Source organism: Chelonus insularis, unplaced genomic scaffold (assembly GCF_013357705.1).
Source record: "Chelonus insularis isolate UGA/USDA-ARS -01 unplaced genomic scaffold, ASM1335770v1 contig_24_pilon, whole genome shotgun sequence".
In the NCBI taxonomy this organism is placed as follows: domain Eukaryota; kingdom Metazoa; phylum Arthropoda; class Insecta; order Hymenoptera; family Braconidae; genus Chelonus; species Chelonus insularis.
Window position 1 is genome coordinate 939853 of NW_023276446.1, and position 24196 is coordinate 964048.

At 31.2% G+C, this 24196-nt stretch overlaps 1 protein-coding gene across 17 annotated transcripts in view; it reads left to right on the forward strand.

The window, feature by feature from the left end:
- The window catches only part of SLO2 (slowpoke 2), a 110909-nt gene that overhangs the window by 48661 nt on the left and 38052 nt on the right, over positions 1-24196 (forward strand). For all 17 annotated transcript variants that reach the window (XM_035079635.1, XM_035079634.1, XM_035079641.1 and 14 more), the window contains 3 exons: positions 17094-17173; positions 17786-17885; positions 18251-18449. In XM_035079635.1, the coding sequence (XP_034935526.1) occupies positions 17094-17173; positions 17786-17885; positions 18251-18449 (379 nt within the window). The remainder of the gene's footprint in view (positions 1-17093; positions 17174-17785; positions 17886-18250; positions 18450-24196) is intronic.

A 24196-nucleotide genomic window follows, 5' to 3' on the forward strand; every position in this document is an offset into this window, starting at 1 on the left:
GTAAGTGATACAGTCAATTCAGCAATTTACACATTAACCGTAATAAAGCCCTTATAAAAATAGCTATGTCACTTGACTCATCATCATTTCGAATTTAATTGACCTAGAAAGTAGTTATTTCTACTCAGAGGAGAACGGAAGAGAGAAAGAAAGGATAAGTGCTTATAAGAAAATTTATATTATATCATTTAAAAACCATCAAATATTATTGCTGAGTTTAGTAATACAAAATGATCATCATTTTATTAAATCTGCCGACTTTTAATAAAATTTCTATAAGAAATAAATAAAAAAAAACAAAGTAAAGAAATAGTTTAAGTTATTTTTTAGAATGGAACGTCATATCTTTTTCGTTTTCTTTTAGAACAAGTTTCGCTATTTTCTCGTCGCACCCGAGCATGATATTCCAGGTAGTCCTATAATCTGAAAGAAACAGTACAGTTGCGACGGTAAGACATTTCTGTAAACGCGTGTACGTGCGACGACGCGGTCAACACTTTCAGTAAGATCCGAGTGCCAAGCAGACGCTACTAAAGAACATAAATTCCCAAAGCGGCGTATCCACGTCACGTTCGAGGACAGCCCTACTACGAGTGAAATGTAGTCCGACGTAAGAGCGAGGATTTACGATTACGTCTAAGTCGATGGATGTCTTAATCATCAATTTATACATTTTATTATTAAGTATGTGAAATCATATTTTATTCTTATTAAGTCATTTTACGTTTTTTTTCCAAAAAATTAAATACCAATGGATTTAAACTTATTCGTATAAGTTTCAATATTCAAGTTTTTTTTCATTGTTTTATCAAAATGATAATATGCAAAAATAAGTCCTGCCAAATATTTAGATATACCATATGTTATATCCATATTAAAAATCATTTTCAAAATTTTGAGTTCATTCATACAATTCACTTCTTTCATGTTTTTTTGATTAATACGAAAAGATGATTAAAATGGAAAAACTATTTTCATTATTTGGTACTTATTTAAAATAGAGGCTTCAGATCGAAATTACCCTAAAATTTTTGATAGATATTTAGGGTCATTTGTGGATACTTCAGCATTACTTTTAAGATGATGGAAGCATATTTATGTAACTGAAGTTTCGATCGTTTACATGAACGAAAGAAAAAAAATTAAAAAATGGAAAAATGAATAGTAACAATATACAAATAGAAGATAAGATAAAGAAAATAGTAGCCACCAATTAGAATTAAAAAAAACCAAAGCCTAATATGTAAAATGTAAAAAAACAATAAAAAAATAATAACTCCTAAACTACGATTTAGATCAACTCAATAATCGACAGATACATTTACTACACTGCTAAGAAAGTGTGTGCAAATTTTCGTACCTTCGAATTCTAATTGGTGGCTACCATTTTCTTTTATATTTATCTTTATGTTATCTTCTATTTATACATTGTCACTATTTTTCCATTTTTTTATTTTGTTTTCTTTCGTTCATGTGAACGATCGAAACTTCAGTTACGTGCATATTTCCCCTATCACAACACGTACGTATTACAATGTATATACGAAGAGGATTTTTCACTAATCTCAAGTACAAAAGTGACAAGTGCATATTTTGAAATTTCTTTGTAAAAATATTTGCATCTGATAGTGAATTTTTAGTTAGTAAGTAATTATTTTACTGCCCCAGATAGACAAATTCGGGATTATTTCTCCCAAATTTCCGCCAATTTCAGATCAAAATTGACAGATAAATAGAACACCTTATGCCTGATCCATCGCTTTTCAAGAAGGCAGAATTATATGAAAGAATAAGAAGTACGGAACAAATGTTTCGTTATTTTATGCAATAAACACATTGCTGTCTTGTGAGAGTAAAATTTAAGGAAGAAGTTTCTTGCTTTCGATGAAGGAAATTTGATGGAAACATGGAGGAATATTCAATGATATCATGCATTCATCAAAGCGGTAAAGTTAAGGCAAATTTGATGGAAACTTATGGGCATAAAGGCGGAATGTGTTTCATTCATATTTGCGCCATTATATTCGTAAAGTATTTATATAAAACGTTAATTAAAATTATTCATTATTAATTTTAGCTACATTTTTTCATAAAAAATATAATTATTATTCTAAATGTATTAATACTATTCACTTTAATTATCACTATCTGTAGAATCACCAACATTACTTATTTGCTCTGAATCTGTGTCACAGTAACTTAAAAGTAGCGATGTAGTGCCTCTCTTACGTTGATGCTACCCAAAAATTCCAAATAGCGTTTCTAAAATTAAATTTAAGTTAGTGATGTAGCCATTCATGAATTTATGTATCAAGTTTATTTATTGTTAATTATCGTGCGAAATATGAATTAGTTTATATTATGTTTCTTACCAAAACAGCATGCTCGGATTTATCGCCTCTTTCGAACTTTTCAAATTCCTCCAACGTGTTCATAATATGGCGAATGCTCTGTTTATGAAGTCCGATTTCACCGGAAGACGATTCTCTCTCCGATTCAACAATATATCTTTTGATATTATATTCCTTAAAATTTTCAATTGTTATTATTAACCTTATTAATATTAATTTGAGAAATATTTCAATTGAACTTACCTCAACTGTTTTTCAAAAAACATGTCTCTTTTAATTAAACACTTCCCGATTGCACTACACTGTAATTACTCACGTACTTTACAACATATAGTCCACCATTTTAAGAAAAGTCCGGATGAATGCGAAGACATCCGATCAACATTACGTAATTTTTGGTTTTAAAAGATGTTAAATCTATTACAATCGACATACATTTCCCTCAAATTTACCAATCATTTCTTGCACCTTATGAACGCAAGTTATTCTGATGACAAGAAGACATATTAATGATATGCACAGATTCAACGTTTCCTATATAATATGCGTGTATTCAAATTTCTAATCGATTTCCATAAAATGTTGATGTATTTGAACAACTTTTATTTTCTGTTCAGATATCTCATTTACACTACGTGTAGCTTCCATTTCTCTTAAATTAAATGAACTCAAAGAAAGTATTAATGTTGGTGTAAAGAATCATAAATGTGTTTGCGCTTTAAACGATAAAAATTTAAAGGGCAAAATTGATGGAAATCTAGCGGAAATTCAAAGTAAATTCGATATATTAAATAAAATTTATAGAAAGTTGACAATTAATTTCCAAAAACTATTGTATGCATTTCATGATAATCCCCCAAGTCTATCTGGGGCAACATCTTGTAAGTATCAAGTTCATTAACAAGAATATTTACTGCACGGAGAAAAAATTCCAATAAAAATTACCGTGCTCAGCACAACAATCCACGCGCAAATGTCAATTCCCTAAAAAATTAAGACAACCTTCAAAGAAAAATTAGTAATCCTTTTAAAATTTTTATTATAGATTCAATATTTATTAAGAAGAGTAAAAGTAAAAATTCTTATGCAGCACGGTAATATTCGATAAATATTAATTTTTATTCAAACTTTAAACAAAAATTAGTAAGTGACTAGAAAAAAATGAGAATCTGTATATAATTTATTATGATCCGTGTGGTAGGAAAAATTCGGGTGCTCTCCTATAATTTTTTCTATTCTCGAGAGTTTCCGTGCTGGGTCGGGAATCTTCGAATTATCGGTCCAACACAATCTTTCTTTGTATTGTAAGACCGTTCACACAATCAAAAACATAAGCCGTAAAACGTACAATTTAAGACGTACGCGTGCATACTAACATCATAATAAGTTAAAAATTGGTTTGTACGCATGCGTACATCTTACGGCTTTTGTTTTTGATTGTGTGAACACCCTCAGTGCTATAGTTACTTTTTCCATATTGTAAACAAAGATGACATTCATATTTTTCGTTACGATTCAATATTGGCGGCAACACGTTATATCTTAACAATTTATGATAAGCTTAAACGGATTGACGCGGTGGACTCATGGGTAAGCGTCAGCTTGACACACGATGGGTCGCGGGTTCGAGTCCCGGCCGAGACAAAAGTCATTTATATGATTTTTCTCGGGCCACCGTGAGCGGGAGAGGAAGATCTCTTCGGAGAGCCGGGTGGTTGTATCGACGACACAGGTTTTCTGCGTAAGATCCCGATCGTAGGGATAGGGGGGGGGCAGTATTGTAAAACGTGTGCCGTATTTCATTCCAACGAATTAATTAGTTAAGAAAGTTAATTATCAATGAACCTAATTTATTTATTTATTTGTTTATATAACCAAAAAAATTATCACTAAACTTAAATAAAATTGTTTGTCGGTTACGTAGTTATCACAGCTAACGTTACTAAATTTTCAGGTGCTGTGGAACACTAAATTTTCTGGTGCTGCCAAAGTAATTTTCAAAAAACTGAATGATACATTTTCTTATGTAACTTATAATTTTTGTATGTTGATCATTACTTTTTACTTTTCAGTAAGTTTGAACTCACATTCTTGAGCAGCACGGTAATTTTTGTATGGATTTTTAAATAAAAATTAACGGAATTTTTTCTCCGTGTGTTAGATAGAACTATTTTTCTTCTAAATTTCAAAATGTGTACTTGTCATTTTTGCACTTATGATTGGTGAAAAAATTCTTTCTGCATATGTACTGTCATAATATGTCAGTATTATTCATTCTATTGGTATGGACGTTTATTAAAATAAGGTACAGGGCAACGGAGAAAGGGGAAGTATAAAAAATAGAAATAGTCACAAATAGCTTCTACAATCTTAAAATAATACAGAGTTTTTGAATAAATTTCACTGATTGATATTAAAATTTGCAATTCTGACTTCTAGACCGAAATAAGTCACTTTCTACTAGGAAACTAACAATATATTTTATAAGATAATGAATGTTTACATTTTTATGGCCTCGTCATTGGTTTTATAATCAACTCCATTAATGAATTTTATATTCCACATGTAGGATAAAACAATGATCCATAATCACATTCTATATTTAATAGAAATACCATTAAGCAGGTACTAGTAATTTAGGTTTTTTTCCTGTACTGATAACATATTAATTTTTATATCCGCCTTAAATGATATTACTATGAGAATTTCCGCTTTCCATATCATCTACGTCATAAGTCTATCTAAAAACCAGTCACGCGATCGACCTTTTCTGCCACGCACCATCTAATGAAGTAAGATATATTTGTATCTATTAAGAATGAAGGCATTTATTGAAACAGTTAGATATTTTTTTTACGAATAGTTAAGCATAGTCTCAGTAAGTTTAATTGCTCATGAATTCCAGAAAGTTTGCGTGACAAGTTTGTCCGAGTAAATTGGCAGTTGGACGCTACAAGTAAGGTCTGCAAAAGGCTACTTCATTCCACCATATATGCGACAATACAGTTAAGTCAGAATACCTAGTTTCATAGTGCGTGACAATGCGCTAGTATGGAAACACTGCAACGCGGCACAAGCTTCTGTCTTTATGATACTTAGATCATCGATCGAAAATAAGACACGTTGAAACGTTGACATTTCACGAAGCTCAATTACCAATTGAAGCTCCGATGAACATTGGACGAATTGATTCGTTAGAGCACCCAAGGCTAATTGAATTTCCCACTCATACTCTTGTGAGTTCATAGGTTCAGAATATAGTCTCTCTAGAAATAGGATAGAAACTTGACGACTGAATTTCCGATCGTTCCCCATCAACAGTGCCCTCAACTTCTTAGATAAATCGAACTTACGCAGAAGACTTACTTGCTCACATGCATGCTTGCCAACTGTGTGCACTATAAAATTCGATTTATCGAACAGGTCAAGAACATTTGAGCACGTTGTTCTATACTCGAGTGACTACGACTTACTCTTTCTCAGCTAATCTCAAAGTTACTTTACCAATTTCGAGTCTTGACATGAATACTAACTTATCGAGACTCATAGAGTATTTTATTTCTGTTTCAATTACGTTTGCTTTTTTGTTATTAATTGACTTTATCTCTATTAAAATGGATTTTTATGATAAAGAAGAATACCATGTCTGTTATAGAGTTTATGACTATTTAGATCAATAAAATTGTTGAATATACTCTCTTAAAAATAATCATCTAATATTGACTGAATATCAGTAACTATTCACTGATGGCATCAGTCCGAATCGGGCCACTGATATTCAGTTAAATTAAACTGAAAAATTCAGAAGAATTTATTGTTACTGGTAACTTCAGTAGAAATTTGACTGATTCCGTCAGTAAATTCAACTAATTTAATTGATTAAATGAAACTAATAAATTTCAATAAATAGAAACAAACCTTTCCAAATGAACAGAACTACGTATTTTATTTCGAATATATATATATATATATAGTGAATTATATTATATTTTATATTCATCTGAACTTTCGCTACTTTGAATTTTTTTAATGTTGTCCGGTTTGGTGTTAAATTTCATCATTGATAATTAACCTTATTTTTTGGAATATGTCATCAACTGACAAATTTTGGTACTTTTCAACCATGGATATTTGGAATGTACTTTCAGAAATTTAAGCACAATTAAATGAATATATGTTTCCATTGATTATTCAAGAATCATACAACAAATATTTTACATAGTAATTATTCGAAATATTATGGTAATGTACTTACGTTAATTTTCTAAACGCTGCTCATTGAAAACATAAATACACAATGAAGATGTATGACACACGCAACATCCATCTTGGTGGCAACAATGAGAACTCACAATTCAACTGATAAATCAGTAAACAATATAAAATCACTGATTTTTCAATAAAATTTTAGTTTACTGAAAAATCCAGTTTAATGTTTATTGATATAATTTAAAAGTATACTCTGGTTATAAATATAAAATTTATAATATTAATTAAGTTTTTTTTTTTTTTTTATTCATAGGTTAAATTACAATCTGTTTTGTAAACAATGAGTAATTTTGGTGTAATTATTGTGTCTTGAGGTGTTGTTGATGGAGGATAGCCCAGCGGTCATCACTCTAGAATCTTGTAGTTAGGTCCAGTGGTTTATATTTCTTTTTAAGTCTATTTCTCTCGCTGTCTCTATTTAATATTGTTGAAGCTAGTTTGTTGGGGTGATATTTAAGTCGTTCGATGTACCTTGTGCTGAATTCTGTTATTTCATTTTTGACGGTCTTCATTTCTAGGTCGTTATGGATTGTGTCGTTTGTTACAAACCAGGGAGCGTTAACTAGGACTCTGAGAGCCTTCGATTGGAGTCTTTGGATGATGTCTATTGTACTGGTGCATGCTGATCCCCATAGCTGTATTCCATAGGTCCATATTGGTTTTATGATAACCTTATAAATGAGTAGCTTATTCTCCAGCGACAGTTTTGATCTTCGACCGATCAACCATTTAAGTTTGTTGAATCGTATTTCTAGTTCTTTGCGTTTCTTTAGTATGTGAGTCTTCCAGGTGAGCCTACTGTCCAGATGTACTCCTAGATATCTTACTTCTGTCACTTCTGGTAGTGGCTGGTTGCACAGAGTGACAGGCGGACAAGAACCTGGTTTGAGAGTGAAGGTGATATGGTTTGATTTTGAGGAGTTGGCTTTGATTTTCCATTTTTTCAGCCATTCTTCCATTCGCTTGATACTCTGCTGCAGTCTTCTTGATGCTTCAACTGGATCTTCGTGAGCTACTAGGAGTGCTGTGTCATCTGCAAATGTCGCTGTTGTGACGTGTTCAGTTAAAGGTATATCTGCTGTGAAAATTGTGTACAGTATTGGTCCTAGGACACTGCCTTGAGGTACTCCAGAGTTTATCGGATAGACTTTGGAGATCTGCTGGCCACATTGTACTTGGAAAAATCTGTTGGATAGGTATGACTTTAATAAGAGAAAAAATTTAGGGAGCAGCTGCTTAATTTTGTATAGAAGTCCCATATGCCAAACCTTGTCAAAAGCTTGCTCTATATCAAGAAAAGCTGCTGTGCAGTATAGTTTTCTTTCAAGCGAATTTGAGATTAGTTTGACTATTCGATGTACTTGCTCTATGGTTGAATGTCTTCCTCTAAACCCAAACTGGTGGTCAGGAATAATTTGGTTTTCATCTATTGTTGGTGTTAGTCTGTCGAGGAGTAGTTTTTCAAATACTTTTGAGAGCACTGGTAGGAGGCTGATTGGTCTGTAAGAGGTGACAACTTCAGGTGGTTTTCCTGGCTTGGGTATCACAATGATTTTTGAGTACTTCCACTGGCTTGGATAATGATTTGTTCTTAAAATGGCGTTGAACAGAGTTGTAATGAATACCAGTGCTTTTTTAGGTAACTCTTTAAGCATTTTTGGCGTGATTTGGTCATAACCTGGTGATTTTTTTGTTCTAAGTTTTCCTCTGATTGTTTTAAATATCTCAGTTGGTGTGAAGTGTTTAATAGGCATGTCTAGAGGTAGTGGACTTTCAAGGAATTGAGCTATTTCTCTCTCTGTTTCGTTTTCATGTTGGTGGTCTGTTTGGGGACAGAAGACTTTTTCCAGGTGACTCGCAAATGCTGCTGCTTTATCTGCGTCACTTCTAGCCCAGTTATTGTTTTGTTTTTTAATAGGATTGTTTGGTATTTGTGGACGTTTAGTGAATTTGGTTACTTTCCAGAGTGAATAATCCGTATCTTGGTAGCGAGTCAGGCTGTTAATATGTATATTAAGTAAGTTGTTTCTGTATGTTGCTAGTTCTTTTTTTAGTTTAGCTGCAGCTCTGTTCAATCTAGTTTTGTCTTCTGGGTGTCTGCTTGTCTGCCATTTTCTGCGTAATCGCCTTTTTTCTTGGATTTTTTCTTTGATACTACGTGGATAGATTATCTCTTCTTTCTTAATTTCTGGTGTTGCATCCCGTGCTGAAGTTAAAGTCACTTGATTAAAATGCTCTACTGCATCATCGATTTCCTCTGGGGTTTTTAGTGGTAGTGTTAATATGATCTCTCGATTAATTTTACGCGTGTATGCTGCCCAGTCTGTTTTTTTGTTGTGCGGCAATGAACTCATATTTTTCTGTACTGTGCCTGCATCGAGCGTTAAGAAGACTGGAGTGTGATCTGAGGAAAGATCTAAGCTTGGAGTTAGCGTGATGTGTCTTTTATCAACCGAGCTGGTTATAAAGATGTCCAAGACGTCTGGTATTTTTCCTAGGTCAGTTGGCCAGTATGTTGGTGATCCTGTACTCAGAAAATCGTAGTTGTTGTTTCCTATTGTTTCTAGTAGTTGTCTACCTCGTGTAGTGGTCAATCTTGAGCCCCAGTAGTGGTGCTTTGCGTTGTAGTCCCCTCCAGCTAGAAATCTGTGTCCTAGTGTTTGGAAAAAATTGTTAAAGTTTTCCGTAGTAATTTTGTGTTTTGGGGGACAATATATCGCTGCCAGTGCAAGCGGGCCAAGCCAGTCTTTGATGACGACGCTGGTTGCTTGCAACTGCTCAGTTGCATATTTTGGTAGCTCATAATGCGAGAGCGTTTGACGAACCAGTACAGCTGCACCGCCGTGTGCCGTTCCATCTGGATGTTTGGTGTCATACGTTATATATCCTGGAATTTTAAAATGGTTTTGATCTGTGAAGTGAGTTTCAGAGACTAGCAGTACATCGATTTTATTTATTTCTAGAAATGTTTGAACTTCTTGGCGGTGTTGGGTCAGTCCGCTCGCGTTCCAAAGGGCTATGTGGTATAAAAAGTTCATTTTTTATTGCTAAGGCTTGCTAATACTGTTGTGAGTAGGTTGGTCATTGTAGATAATAGTTCAGTTTGTTTTGTCATTATTGCTTTCAAGTCGTCGTAGGACTTTTGTATTATATTGATAATGTGAGTATCGCTCTGAGTTGTCTGGGTATTATTACCGACTATGTTTGCATAGGTGTAGTTGTTATTGCTTGGTGTGAGTGGACTAGGTGTAGTTGTGTTTTGCTGAGGAAAGTGTTGACTAGTGGGGATAGTGTTGTTGTTGCTGGTGGTTGTATTATGGTAGCTGGAATTGAACCATCTTGGTCTGCTTGCTGGCTGTACTCTCTTTTCCAGAATTTTTTGATAGACTTCACAGCCTTTATAGTTTGCCGGGTGAGGACCCTTGCATAGAGCACAATTGGCTGGGGTGTCTCTACTTTTCTGGCATGTGGTTGTGTCGTGGTCTTCTCCACATTTTACGCACCTGAATTGTCTATTGCAGTAGGTTTTCGTATGTCCGTATATTTGACATCGTGTGCATTGGGGTACGTCATTTCTTTTTTTTGGAGGCTCTACTTGGATTTTAGCGTACAGCAGCTCCTTGAGATTGTATATTTCCTTGTTGTTAGGGCTTGGTTCAAGGTCGACAAAGAATATTGGGAGGGGGATCTCGTGTTCCCTTTCTGTGAACATTTGACACATTTCTGGCTTTATGACCTACCTCTTCGAGTGCTGCTTTGATATCATCGAGAGGAACTGGTGGATGTAGTGACCTAATTACGACTCTATATGCACGGTCTTGTTTGAGTTGGTAGGTGTGGTAGTCGGCTTGCTCCTGTTTTAGTATTTTAATTATTTTTCTGTAGGCGTCGGTGGTTTTAGCCATAATTCTAACTTGTCCGTCTTTGTCAACTGTCTTGTATGTGAAGCAGTTGTTATTTACGTTTTCATTAATTTTGTTTGAAAGAGTTTGAATTATTTGTACGCCTGGTATAAATATGGGTGGGGGATTAGGTGTTTTCTTGTTTTGATTAGGTCTCTGTGCGTTTGTGTCTATGTTGTCTGGTTGTTGTGATGCCTGAATGTCTTGTGGAATGGTTGTCAATGGAAAGAAACGATTATTTTCTATTGGTGATTTTAGGTTTTCGATTTCTGTGGTACTAGACCTTTTCCTTTTTTTGACTGGGCTACTTCCTCCACTAGCTATTTGCCAGCTGTTGGGAGACTTTGAATTCTGATTTTTTCTAAGTGTTATATTATAAGTATTGTTACTTGCGCTAGACGTTGTGCTACTTTGTGTTCCCTGCTGGGATTGTTGATCTTCTCCAGTTGACTCGAGCTCCATATCTTGTAGCTCCATTGCTTCAGTTGTAGGTGGATAGCCAGTCCAGGGAACTGGTGCACTAGCTTTGCTGTTTTCGATTTGAAATTGAGGCGTCGATTCGGTATTCACTTTGAATTGTAAACTACACTGAATCGTAAACACGTCTGTACTCAACGAGTGTCACGTCGAGAATCGATATTAATTAAGTGAAAAGAAAAAAATAGAAAAATGAATCTGTTGAGCTATTCACAATATGAAGTATATTTTTTATTCGATACATTTTTAATGTTTTATTGTAATTTTTAACTTCCCAGTGGAAAGTTATAGTAATGAGTCCGATTTTGCGAATCCCGAATTTTGACATATATTCACGTCTTAACCCTCTATATCATGATGTAGACTGTAAGCAACATACCGTTCAACCTACTACTTAATTTATATGATTCGTTTTTTAACATTATATTGCCCCCCAGGCAACTCTCCCTGTTTTTCTATTTTTTTTGGAACTAATTGAATAAATAAAAAACTACGAAACTCGTCTAATCTTATTTTGTCTTAATTACCCGTAAACAACATAAAATTAAAAATTCATATTCTTGAGTTATAGAGGGTTAAGGTCCCCTGAGTCGAATACGATCGTTTTCCAGTGGACGTCTGTGTGTGTATGTACGCATGTGCGTTCGGAATCATTTTTCGCCTCGATTATCTCGAGAACAAAAAATGATATCGATGTGGGACCAATTGCATTCGACGCGTAATTGCGCAACTTGGAACTGATTAGATTTTTCGCAAAATCAGTCTAGCCATTTTTTTTGCAGAACCAAAAAACTAGCAAAAATGGAAAATGACCTGAATTTTGCAATTTATAAATTATACTATTTTTTAGACACAGTTTAAAAATCTTTTAAAAAATACAAATATTAAATGATTAGAATACTTGTATGAAAATATGATGACAATATTTCATCGACAAAAAACTTTAAAAACCAAAATCAGCAATGAAAGAATTTCAAACTTGTGTCAGGATTGAGAAAACAGCATTAAAGACGCTATAATAGTCAATAATAATTGTCAATAATATGGAATTGTGTCTATAACAATTGAATATTGTTACTAACAAGTGATTATTGATCATGGTAATAATTAAATAAAAAATTTTAAATTGTTATAAACAATAAAAATAGGGACCCATTCTATATATATGAGTACTTTTAACGCATAATTTTTTCTTTTATTAAAAAAATATTACCAACCGTATAACATAAATGAAAACATACTTTTTTCGTGTATAACAATGAAATTTGTTGTAAATAATGAAGAAAAGGATCTATGAGGTATATTCGAATTCTTCTAACGCACAATTTTTTCTTTTACTGAACTGGAGTAACTAACCATATCAAATTAATAAAAATACACTCATTTCGTTTATAACAATTTCATTTGTTATAAAGAATGGAAACGGGCTCTATTCGAATTGTTTTTTCATTTTTTCCACTGGGAAGTTGGTCGTGTGGACCTTTCGGGTCGCACCCAGACCACTGCAGAGCACTAATATTTCAGTTAATATTTACAGAATGTAATGAATGAACAAGTTCAAATTTTTTTTTGATAAAACTGCGTAAAGTTCCATTGTATTTCCTGTTTAGAGGAAGTAAAACCCAATATTTCTTTCTTACTTAAAATGACAAAATTTGTTTGAACGCATGCTCACACGCTTGTTGTCCTTCTCTAACAGGCAGAACATTTTACTTTATTAACTTCTAAGGAGATATGAAATCGAAATTTTCATCCCAATATGATAAAAGATCTATTTTTAGCACGAAACTAGACATACTTCAATTCGTGATATTCGATTTCTTGCTTTACTAGTGCAAGGAATACTGTATTGTACTCCCTTGATACGAAATATTGCATTGAAGAGGGTACTTTCTAAGAAGAAATTAGTAGCTATTGACTAATTTCGAGTGAATATTTACTATTTGTACCATTGGGCTCAGTGACGCAATGGGAAATAGTAAAAGAAAACTTTACTTGTTGAATTAGTCAATTAATACTAATTGCACTGGTAAATTTTACTAATTTGATTATTAAATAAAACGATATACCTTTTGTTATATCGGGAATAGGATTCAGGATTTCAGTCCATTTTTACACACATGAATTTATTTGAATAGTCACAAATTTATTGTTACTCTCAAAACTTTATTAGACTAAATGTTTAATACTATAGCTTACTACAGTTCACAGTAATATTTTGTCTTAATCACATCTATTTGTGATCAAATATTCTTAACAATTTTGTATTTTTTCATTTATTTTAATTTTCTTATTTATTTAATCCAATAATATCAAAATTTGTTCGTCAAATGACAATACAATTTATCTCATCTTCAAATATCTATCGAATAGGAATATAAATTATCTTAAAAAAAAGTTATTTACAATCTGAAGATTATTCTATTGATTTCATATTGATCATATTTACATGCAAAGATGAAACAAAACTTTTTGTCTTGATGTCCATGTTGAAAATATATTTATCAATGAATGCATAGAAATTATTCAATTTTTCTGGGTAAACGGTACACATTCGAAACTGCACATTGATAAATAATCATAAACCATCGCTATGCGCGACATCATGAGCCGTATACTATGAATTGAATTTTCAAGATTTTTGCTGGCTTAAGGCGCCTCGAGCGGAAAAATATAGGTATATAAAAGTATATGGACCTTTGCGCACTAGTTTTAGGCAAATAAATAGATAAAATAATGAAATACCTACAGGAAAAGATTCGCGCAACAACAATCGATGGAATACAACGAGATGAGGACGATTGGTTGACGAATAAGCAAAATATCCGAAATTAAAAATCTAAACCGATTTGACAAATTTTTTTTCATATTTCTAACTCTAACTTGTTAACATATGGCCGACCAAAACCTATATACCTATATTTTTCCGCTCAAGGCGCCTTAATTAGTAAATAAGTCCGAAGTAACTTAGTAAATCGTAAAGTTTAATAGCTTATTCTCTTAAAATTATTTAGAGAAGGAAAATTCTAATCTCTAATTATTAATTAAAAATGATGATGAATGAAACCAGTATAGATATTAAAATTTTTAACTTAAATCCTACCGGTATACCACTGGTAAATAATTGATGAATGATTTATCAGTAGAAATTTTTCCTTTAATCTAGTTGGATCAATTTTATTCTTTTTACACAGCTAGACTAATTGATTTGTTTTAGTTTTCAATTACTTTTTAATTGAATAAAATTCTTGGCTTACTTTTACGTTTCACTTTTTGATATCTAGCCAATTTAAACTGGAAAATCTTACACATTTGTAAACGAAATCCAAGTACTTCATCCTTACAAAGTTGAAGCTAGAAATTGCCGTAACTGGTCGAAGTCACCGGGTATTCACGTAGCTAGTTATCGAACGTCGGAGCAAATATCGTGTCGTACTACTTGTGGGCGATGCGATGTGAAACGGAAACCGATTTTACCTATTTTACGCGCGAAAGAACACGAAGGAAATTCTTGCAGTGGAAAATCAATCGTTAATCTACGACAGCTCTCAATTTCTAATACGCATAGATTTTTCCATAATTCTTATGATTACTTAAACCTAAAAGTCTTTAATTTGAATTACTATTTAATCTTTAATAGTCTCAGGTAAAGAAAAGTAAAATATTTCTTTTAATCTATTATTTTTGGAAGATGAAAAGTTTTTAAAATTTCCAAGAACCCATTGAAAGATGAATTGTCTCGGTTGAATATGTTATTTTATAACTTACTCTTTTTATTACAGACAGAACATTTTCTTATTTCTGCCTCTAAATTTTCTTCTAGATTTTTACATTTTAGTGCTTTTTATCACACATAAAAATCAAAATAAAATAATATGAAGCTATCAGGAACTTTTATGATTTTAAGCAAAAAATTGATATAGAAAAATATTATTCTGGGTTTATTATATTTTGTTATTCGAGTATCAATGACAAGTTTAAGAACATTACAGAAAATTTAATTTAATGCTACAATTGGAAATTAGAAGCCAAAAATCAAAAACATGTATCAAAATTTGGCTACTAATCTAATTGAAGAATCAGGGTTATTTTAAAAAATATAATTTCCATGTTATTTCTTATATCACAAATATCAACCTTCACTTAAGTACAAGCCATACCACAATTGTGGTATGGCTTGTATGTAAATTGTAAATATAAAAAAATTTATCGTTATTTAGATAAAAATATATTGCTCAGTTGTAGAAATTGTAGACAAGAATAAAAATATCTGCTTGAAATAAACCGATATACTTTATTGAATTGTTAAAAAAGAATTGCGACATTTCCAGCCGAGTGCACCTTCATCGATATATAGGTGATACCAAACAGCTGCCATTATTTAAACATAAATCCATCTTGGTGTATGTTATCATATTGATTCGCATCATCGAAGCCGACTTTTATGCTCACTGACATGGAACAGTGGATCAAGATTGGATATTTCAATTTCCGTGTAATGCCTTCAATTTCACGTGGCCCGATGACCATCTTGTAGTCTGGTCTACTTTAGTATTATTATTTTCCGAAGATTAAAAAAATTATCAATGTCATATACAGGTCAGAGAATGACGATACACAAAGTATATCGGAAAGTTTATGTATAGTCATATGCAGTCACTGGGAACAAAGAAGAAGCTTAGATGAAAAATGGCCTGGAAAAGTTTTCCCACACGATGTTATAGCTGAGCTTGATGTTTGACGGGCATTCTTTCTATAAACTGGCAAGCTTTTTTAATCAATCAAAAACTGGCGCAAACTCAGCAAGTACAGCTTCACGGGTTTTTACCTTGCGGCGATAGTTACGCCAAGATTCGTGCTAGGTCAGGTCAAAGAACCAGGTGCCGACGAATCGGTATATAGAGGACGCGTGCAAAACGCAGACAAAGAGTTGTTGCCATTGTCACGTTAGAAAATTGACTATTTTTAGAAAATTCCTATGTATTTAAATTCATACTAATATATACTTACCTTTATTTCTAAACCACTGGAAACAATTTTTAAGTCAATAAAAGGCAATATAAATATTTTATTACTTGTAAAATTATTGTTAGAGGAGTTTTTTTTTTCAATAATAAAAATTTACGTATTTTAATATTAGAGTTGCACACTCTCGTGATAATACTAATGGTAATTCTTTTTTTCCGTAAAATAAAAAACCAATTTATTTAATTGTTTTTACCGTTATAAAAATTATTCTATCTGCCATATCTTTCTTAAATGAAGATAATTTTTTTTTTATATCAAACGATGAATTGATAAGACAGACTTTTCGAAAATAGAATAATTATTAGTTAACTTAAAAAATTCAACGATCTTATGTTTTAGAGTATTAAATTTCTGATAAAAACTCTTCATAATTACTCTTATGTTTTAAATGAGATTTAGGTAATAAAATTCTTGAATTAATTAATTATGATTCTTTATTTCAATGTCTCGAAAATAAAAATAAGAGAAAATTAGATGTGGTTACAGAGAAAAAAATGTTAAAATCTGTTATGGTAATTTAGGGTGACAACGTGATGAATGCTTAATTGCAACAACATCAAACTTACGTTAAGTGTTATAATAAAATCTTTTTATTAATGGTCAACACCAATATTATTGTAGAATTTTTGTTTAAAATGATTGTAATAATGGCATTATTATTGTTGTTGTTACGAAATATTAATGTTAGAGTAGATGGAGCGTAAAATTTTCCATAATAGTTTAGCATTTTACATTCTATTTCTATCTAACCATTTACATAAAACAAACAGATCGATTGATCTAAAAGACTCAATACATAAATATTGATAATTTTTAATAATGGAAAACCTTCTAAAAATAGAATATATTAAAAAAAAAAATTTTTTTAACACAAACCAATTAAATTCTCGTTCAATGAATTTTTTATTAAATACTTCATCAGTAAAAGTTACGATTGGATTAAATTGTGCGATAAAAATACTACGAAGAATAATAATGATACAAAAATGAAAAGAAAAATTTATTTTCAACATATTTCTAACTTTATGAACATTTTTTAACTTCAGGCGACAATTTTTTGTTACAGAGTTCGTGTTGAGTACTACGTAAATGAAAATACCTTCAAGGAACGCCTTCAGTTGTACTTTATAAAAAACCAACGCTCAAGTAAGTCAATGACAAAGCAATATGTTAATAAATAATAGTAGCAGTTCACTAAATGTTCGATTTGCTGAAATATTTCACAATTATCCCATACTTTATCACAAAGAAACAATAAATTGGACTATTATCGAGTGAATTTGACATTCGTTGAACGATTAAATGTGTGACCATCCGAGCTTTGATATATATTTATGATAGAGCTATTTCACTGTTCTATCTTAGTAATCATAGCGAGTTTGTTGATCGCCCGCTGTTTCTTCTGCATTTTCGGGGCTTTTTATAAGTGAAATTTTTCTATAAATCTTTTGAAGTCCAATGCAGTGACATGGTACAACGCGCAGAATTTGCCAAAGGCTGTATTGCTACAGATTAACCTTTAGAACTCAACATATGAGGGTCAATGGGGGATGTATGTATAGTTATGAGTTAGGTCATCGCCCACAGAGTTCCTTTGTGAAACTAATACTGTCGCACATGGTTTGAAATACTAAAGTTATACACATTTCTACATGGTTTGCTTTGATAATTATTTTTCACACTAAATAAACCTGATTTATGTCAACCGATTCACTAAATAATAAATTAATAAATATATCGGTTTTTTATTTATTACAGGTTTGAGAATACGAGTGGCTAACCTTTTCTTTAAACTTCTAACATGTTTCCTTTATATATTCAGAGTCATTACAGACAACGTTCCTACATTTGCATCATGGTAAGACCTATTCTATTTATTTTTTTCACTTTTAAATTACTTTTCTAAACTTTTGCTTATTTATCTGGCTAAAATGATAAAACTCGAATTTGAATAAATTTTTTTTTAACATGCACGAGTGAGAAAATTATTCAAACAATGTTTTTTAAGCCTAAACTTTGACATTTTACAATGATAAAAAATGTTGTTTGCTTGAAGGTTTTTTCGCCTAACTATTTTATTCATTTTAACATCAAAGTAATCATATTATTTTTAGCTAATTTACATAATTTATTTTGCCAGACGAAAAAAAACATTTATATTTAGATGAGGTGAACTCGTTTTTGCTAACAATTGAAAATGACATAAAATTATAATTTTTTTAGCTACGGTTGTACACCAGGAAACAAATCAGACATTATAGCATCCCAAATGCTGACAGAAGAAGAGTTTCAAGAGCATTCAACTATCAACTGGGACGCAATTTTGTGGGTAAGGCGACCTGTAGAATTGTGGGTGATTCAAGTGATCTTGGCAATAGTATCTTTGACAGAAGCACTTCTTCTCGCCTATCTCGGTTACAAGGTATGTTGCTCTTTTACTTTACTCGTTTAATCTCAATTAATTTAATTAGATTTTAAACTATAACTCATTTATATTCCCCGTTTTTTCCATATTTTACGTATAAACGTGAATTAATATATTTATTGTGCTAAAAAATAAAATATTAAAATTTTTTAATTTTTAAGTTAAAATAACAAGCCCCATTTGCATAATTTTTGTAAGATTTTTTTTGCAAATTTAGTTATACATTTTTGCCTCTAGTCTTATTCAATCAGCTCGATAATTCCCGAGTCAGAATTTTACTCTTATTTTGCCGCTCAACCTCCTGAAAGTCAGGAGCATCAGCGGAAAAAAATTATTTTTTCGTATAAGAAAAATAATATAAAATATTTTTATATTTTGCCGCTGAACCTCCTTCATAATTCCCGATTCACCACCTTCAGCGGCATAATATTTCAAACAAATTCAGGGGCTTCAGCGGGAAAAAAAGTTCAAGGGGTTGAACGTAAAAAAAAATTCAGGAGGTTCAGTGGGATTTTTTCATTCAGGGGGTCTAGCAGGAAGCAAAGAAAAATCGTTGGTGTTCTCGGCGGTCACCCATCCAAGTTCTGTACACAAGAAATTTTGCTTAACATCGAGAGATCGAGTCCAGGTCCCTGCATCCACTGCTCTACGTCGAATTTATAAATTTGTTTTTTTTTTCTACTTATTTAAATCCACAATAATTAATATTATAAATGAAATACTATTAATAGTAACTTAATCTTATAATGAAAAATTAATTAAAATATACAAAATAATAAAAAAAATATTTAAAAATTGCAATTAATAATCACTGATTATTAAAAGTAACTTAATAATTTTTTTTTAAATAAATATTAATCAAAAGAATTGAATACTATTAAAAATAGTTTATTAAACCATTCTGTACTCGGTAGTAATAAAATAATCATATTAACTATAATAATGTATTGTTATAAGCAATTAAATATTTTCTCACCATTACTAACTATTAGAAATTATTTTAAATCATTACAAATAATTTTTAATCGTCAAATGTTTATAAAACTAATTTAATAATGTAGATTTCATTAATAAATTCATAATAATTATAGAAAACGCATAGATATTCTGGATGAAGACAAAAATTTTTATTTTAAATAAAGTATAGAAAGCATGCCTACCTGCAGATTCAGCGGCCAAAATAATTTCTGTCAGGAGGTTCAGCAGCTAAAGTAAATTTTTTCAGGGGGTTCAGTGGGAAAATATAGATTTTTAGAGGGTTCAGCAGTAAAATAATAGTAAAATTCTGACTCGGGTATCATTTTACATTGATGCGAAATGAAAAATTTTAAAATATAAAATCAATTTTACAAGTGGAAGGTGAAAAAGCATTTCAATATTTGCGATACAATATTTCATCAATGAATACTTTCCCTGGGAATAAATCATTTGGAAGAAAGTAAACAAAAATAAAAATTTTAAATGACAAATAAATTCAGGAAAATGCAAAAAAATGTATGTTTACACAACTGAAAGTCACGTTGAAGTTTGGGTAAATCGTAGCAAAATCTACGTAAGTTTTTCGATTGAAAGCTTCGAAGGATAAGGTCCTATCTAAACATAGCTTCAAAGAAGCGCTTCATTCAGTGCTTTGAGTCTCTCTAACTACTCGCTATTCCCCTCAGAAACCACTTATGAGACACATTAAGAGCTACATGGTAGGGAGAAGGCTTCGAGTATGTAGAATCTCTCAAGTTCTAGGATTAATGTGAGGGCGTGTTACACAACACCATTCTAGTTTATTTTCCATTCATTTCATCTAATGTAAAGACTCTAATCACTGTCTCCATCAGACATTCATCATCAGACTAAAGCAATATTCTTAAGAAAATTAGAGTACTTATTACAATTCAAGCCATCCTCATGAAGTTTTTAATTCTAGAACTGTATTATCTTTACGAAGTACGTGTAGCTTCTTTTAATGAATCTTAGAAATTATTTTCATGCAAAATTACATTTTACAAGCAGTACTTTACATGTTTATTCACTGAAGTGTATGTAACTAAATTATTAACATTAAATTAATTTATGTACAAACATATTCTGATGTGTAAAATGTTCTTTGCTATATAACGGAGTTATTTCTATTGTAAGTTTAGCCTCTTGATGTATATTCTCTGAACATCACAAATTTTTTTATATGTTTCTTTGAAACTAAATCCAGCTTAATTTACCCTTTACTGTTTTCACAAGTTCGTTGTAGGTTCACCTATGAACCTTAACAGAGAACAGATTTAGGATATTTCAAGCGTTTTCGGAATAGTGATAAAAAAAGTCGCCTTGTAGCAAAGCTGTGCTCAATAGACTTGTTTATTCTGGTCTTGTAACTTGTATGCATAATTTCTGTTGATCGGAAATTCCAATGTCATTTTGTAAGCATATTCTTATGGACCACCACATGAAAGTACTATTTTTTCACAAAGAAAAATCTTCCATTATGCGGTTGAAAGAAAATAATTGTGTTATTAATAAAAAAATTTGTATTTTTATTATCAATAGAGAATTCCTTTGTTAAAAATAACATTTTTATATTTTTGTTTTTTTTTTCATACGTATAAAATCAATATTTCGATTACATTTTTTGATGATTTTAATTTTAATAATTCAACTAAAATACATATTTTTAATGTAATGAATAATATTTTTGCATATGTCTTGGGAAAAACAATTTTAATATTTTTATTTTAGATTCAGTAAGCTCCCCGATAGCCACATTTACTTTTTATTTACAACAAATTTACTTCATATATCAATATTTCATGCATAAACGTATTCTTTTATATAGTTATAGGTAAGTAACGTATGAGGGATAAATGAAGCAAAGTTTAATGTTTTATAAACAGCAATATTGAACATCTTATTTACTTGAAGTTTGCGTCACGATGTGAGGATATAAAAAGAACATTTAAGCAAAAAATAAATTTAAAATTTTTAATATATGTGCAAAATTTTGTCCAAATATTCTTTAGTACATGCATAATTTTATGTACATATTCTGAAGTTTTTTGACAAAATCATGCATATAACAATGTTATTTCAACTATTATAGATATTTAAATGCTTACCAATAATTTGCGTTTATTATCATTTTCCTCATTTTCAAAAGTGTCAAATTCTTCCAGAGATGTTAGAGCAAAGCCAGCTGGAAATCCCAAATCATCACAATCATCATCATCACGTAATATTTTTTCAATTTTTTTCAATCGTGCGCTACAAATATCACATGAATTGCAATACATATGTATATATATATATAGAAGACAGGTAAATTGAGACCCAAAATATATAATTGTACTTACTCAATATTTGACAGAAACTTCAAAACTTTATTTTCAAATTCTGCACTGTGATTGAGTTAACTTTGTTCCTGCTGTACGATACGATTTTGTAGTTCATACCTAGCTTCCCTATTCATCTCATTAGCATTTTGCAATTCTGTATAAGTTGGAAATGCGCTTGATTGATCAACATTTGGTCCTGTATTTACGGTATTATTGAGGACATATGATGGTTCTGAAACGTTATGTTTCACTGATTAATCAAGTTAGTTGTTAAAAAATTAATAAGGATGATTTATGATTAAGATGTAATCTAATTTAATGTTAACTTGATAAAATTATTTTCCGTATTCTTGATTTCAGTAGACCTGAAGATCTGTTTGCCAGATGGCCCGGTTAAACTTTTATTGCTAGTAAGACAATGACTGCACTTCATAATAACATATATGTATATTATATATATCCTAAGAAAATTATCGAATTCTACTTTTAAGAAAATATATTTTCTTAACAAAAATATTTTTTGAATCACTACGTGTAAAATAATATTAAATATATGACAATAATGCTGCAACAATAATAGTTCCGGCTTCAATCACTCCATATTCAAAAGAAGGCATTTTATAACATTTGACGTAAATATCTGTTGAATTTACCATCATCACTGTTTCTAATAAATTTGAACATTAGTAGACTTGAACTTGAGAGGAAGCTATGCCGTAAGGAATGTCATAAAAATTTGTAATATTCTGGAATATTTTTACTATAAAGCCATAATGGTTCAATGATAATTGAAGAATATTTTGAACTTCACAAATCATGCCATTCTTCAATAATAAGCAGTTATCTCTTTTGCTTCCTACAATAATCTGGAAATTTTGCGATTTTAATCCTTTGAATTGAATGAAATTGCCGTTTACATTATTTACTAGTGGTCCATTATGATGTTGATGCAGAGGTTGAATTCTAAAATCTTGTTTTCTTTTCCGTTACAAAGTTGTCTTTCTGTGAGTTGTCAATTTAATTGCTGAAGAAGTTGATTGGGTTTTCTAAGTAATTTCCCGAAAAAAGACATGTTGTCTTCGTATGGAAATGCTAAATAAGTGTCCATTTGACCGAAAATTTGAATGTCCTGAACTACGTGTAATAATCCAGGAATATTATAACTCATGAATTTCTGTCCATAAATAGTTTCACAGCACTCGACATAAACTTTTAAAGCAATTTCTGCATATTCAAAACTATTTCCGTTCTAGCTTGACATTGATAGAATTTGACAAGCAGAATGTAATAATAAGAAGTGTTGATAAATATCACTTTCTAAAATATCATAAAAAAATAGGTCCAGTATACAGCAATAATTGACGGAACTCAGTTGCTTTAAATTTGTTATAATCAACAATAGAACGTGGACGACGAGCGAACTCAGACGGACAGTATGATTGTAGTTGTAAAATGTTTACGAGGAGTTTTTAATAAAGATCTAGTTGAACAAGGTAGAGTTTGAAAACAGTGATGTTTACGAAGGGTTGAAAGAATTTAATCACCTTGGGTATGATTGGTATTTACTTGAAGAAAAGTCGAAGCAAGATCTTTACGAAATTGATCAATTGTATAATCACTATCCTCAGAACTGGAACTATCACTTGAATCTTCGTAGAAATCATAACCAAAGTCATCATTATTATCATTAATATTACTATTGTCAAAACTTTCATCATTGTGATCACTTTCGGAACTATCATCACTAAAATACATCTTATTATAAACTGAATTCTGATCACTGTTTCTCGTGCAAATTCTATTGATAATTACTTGGAACGTCTATCTGTAGCAAGACATTTATCACGCTTTTTTTTTGTTAACTATACCTAATCATAAATACTAGAAGAACCACAAAAATGATGGGTAGAATCAGAAGCAGAACCATCATGGATGAAATTATGATTTTATAGGTTATATATATTTCACTTTCAATCGTTGACTACAAAACATAGTATATTTGATAGTAAGAATACTTAGCTAATAATTTATAAAGTTGGTAAATTTATGTTCTATCTATAATATATTGTAAAATAAAGACAAATAACAACTTTGGAAAATTGATAAATAAAGGAAAAAGTTTATTAAAGATTGACAGCAATTGATAAGAAAGAAAAAATCCGTGCGGTCAACTCAAGTCTCAGTCAAAAACTGGAGATGAACAAACTCTCTCCTCGTTGCTATAAACAATCTAATCGTCAAGCAATCGTCGTTAACTAACAAACTGTCGTTAGTCTAATAGTCATTAGATGGTGACATACAAATATTTTACACTTCTCTCGATCTTCTAAAAATTGCCACCCGGCAATTCCTATTAGTTAGGTAAAAATATTGGATTAGGCTGAAATAAATAAACATGCAAAATCTAAAATAACATTTCTAATT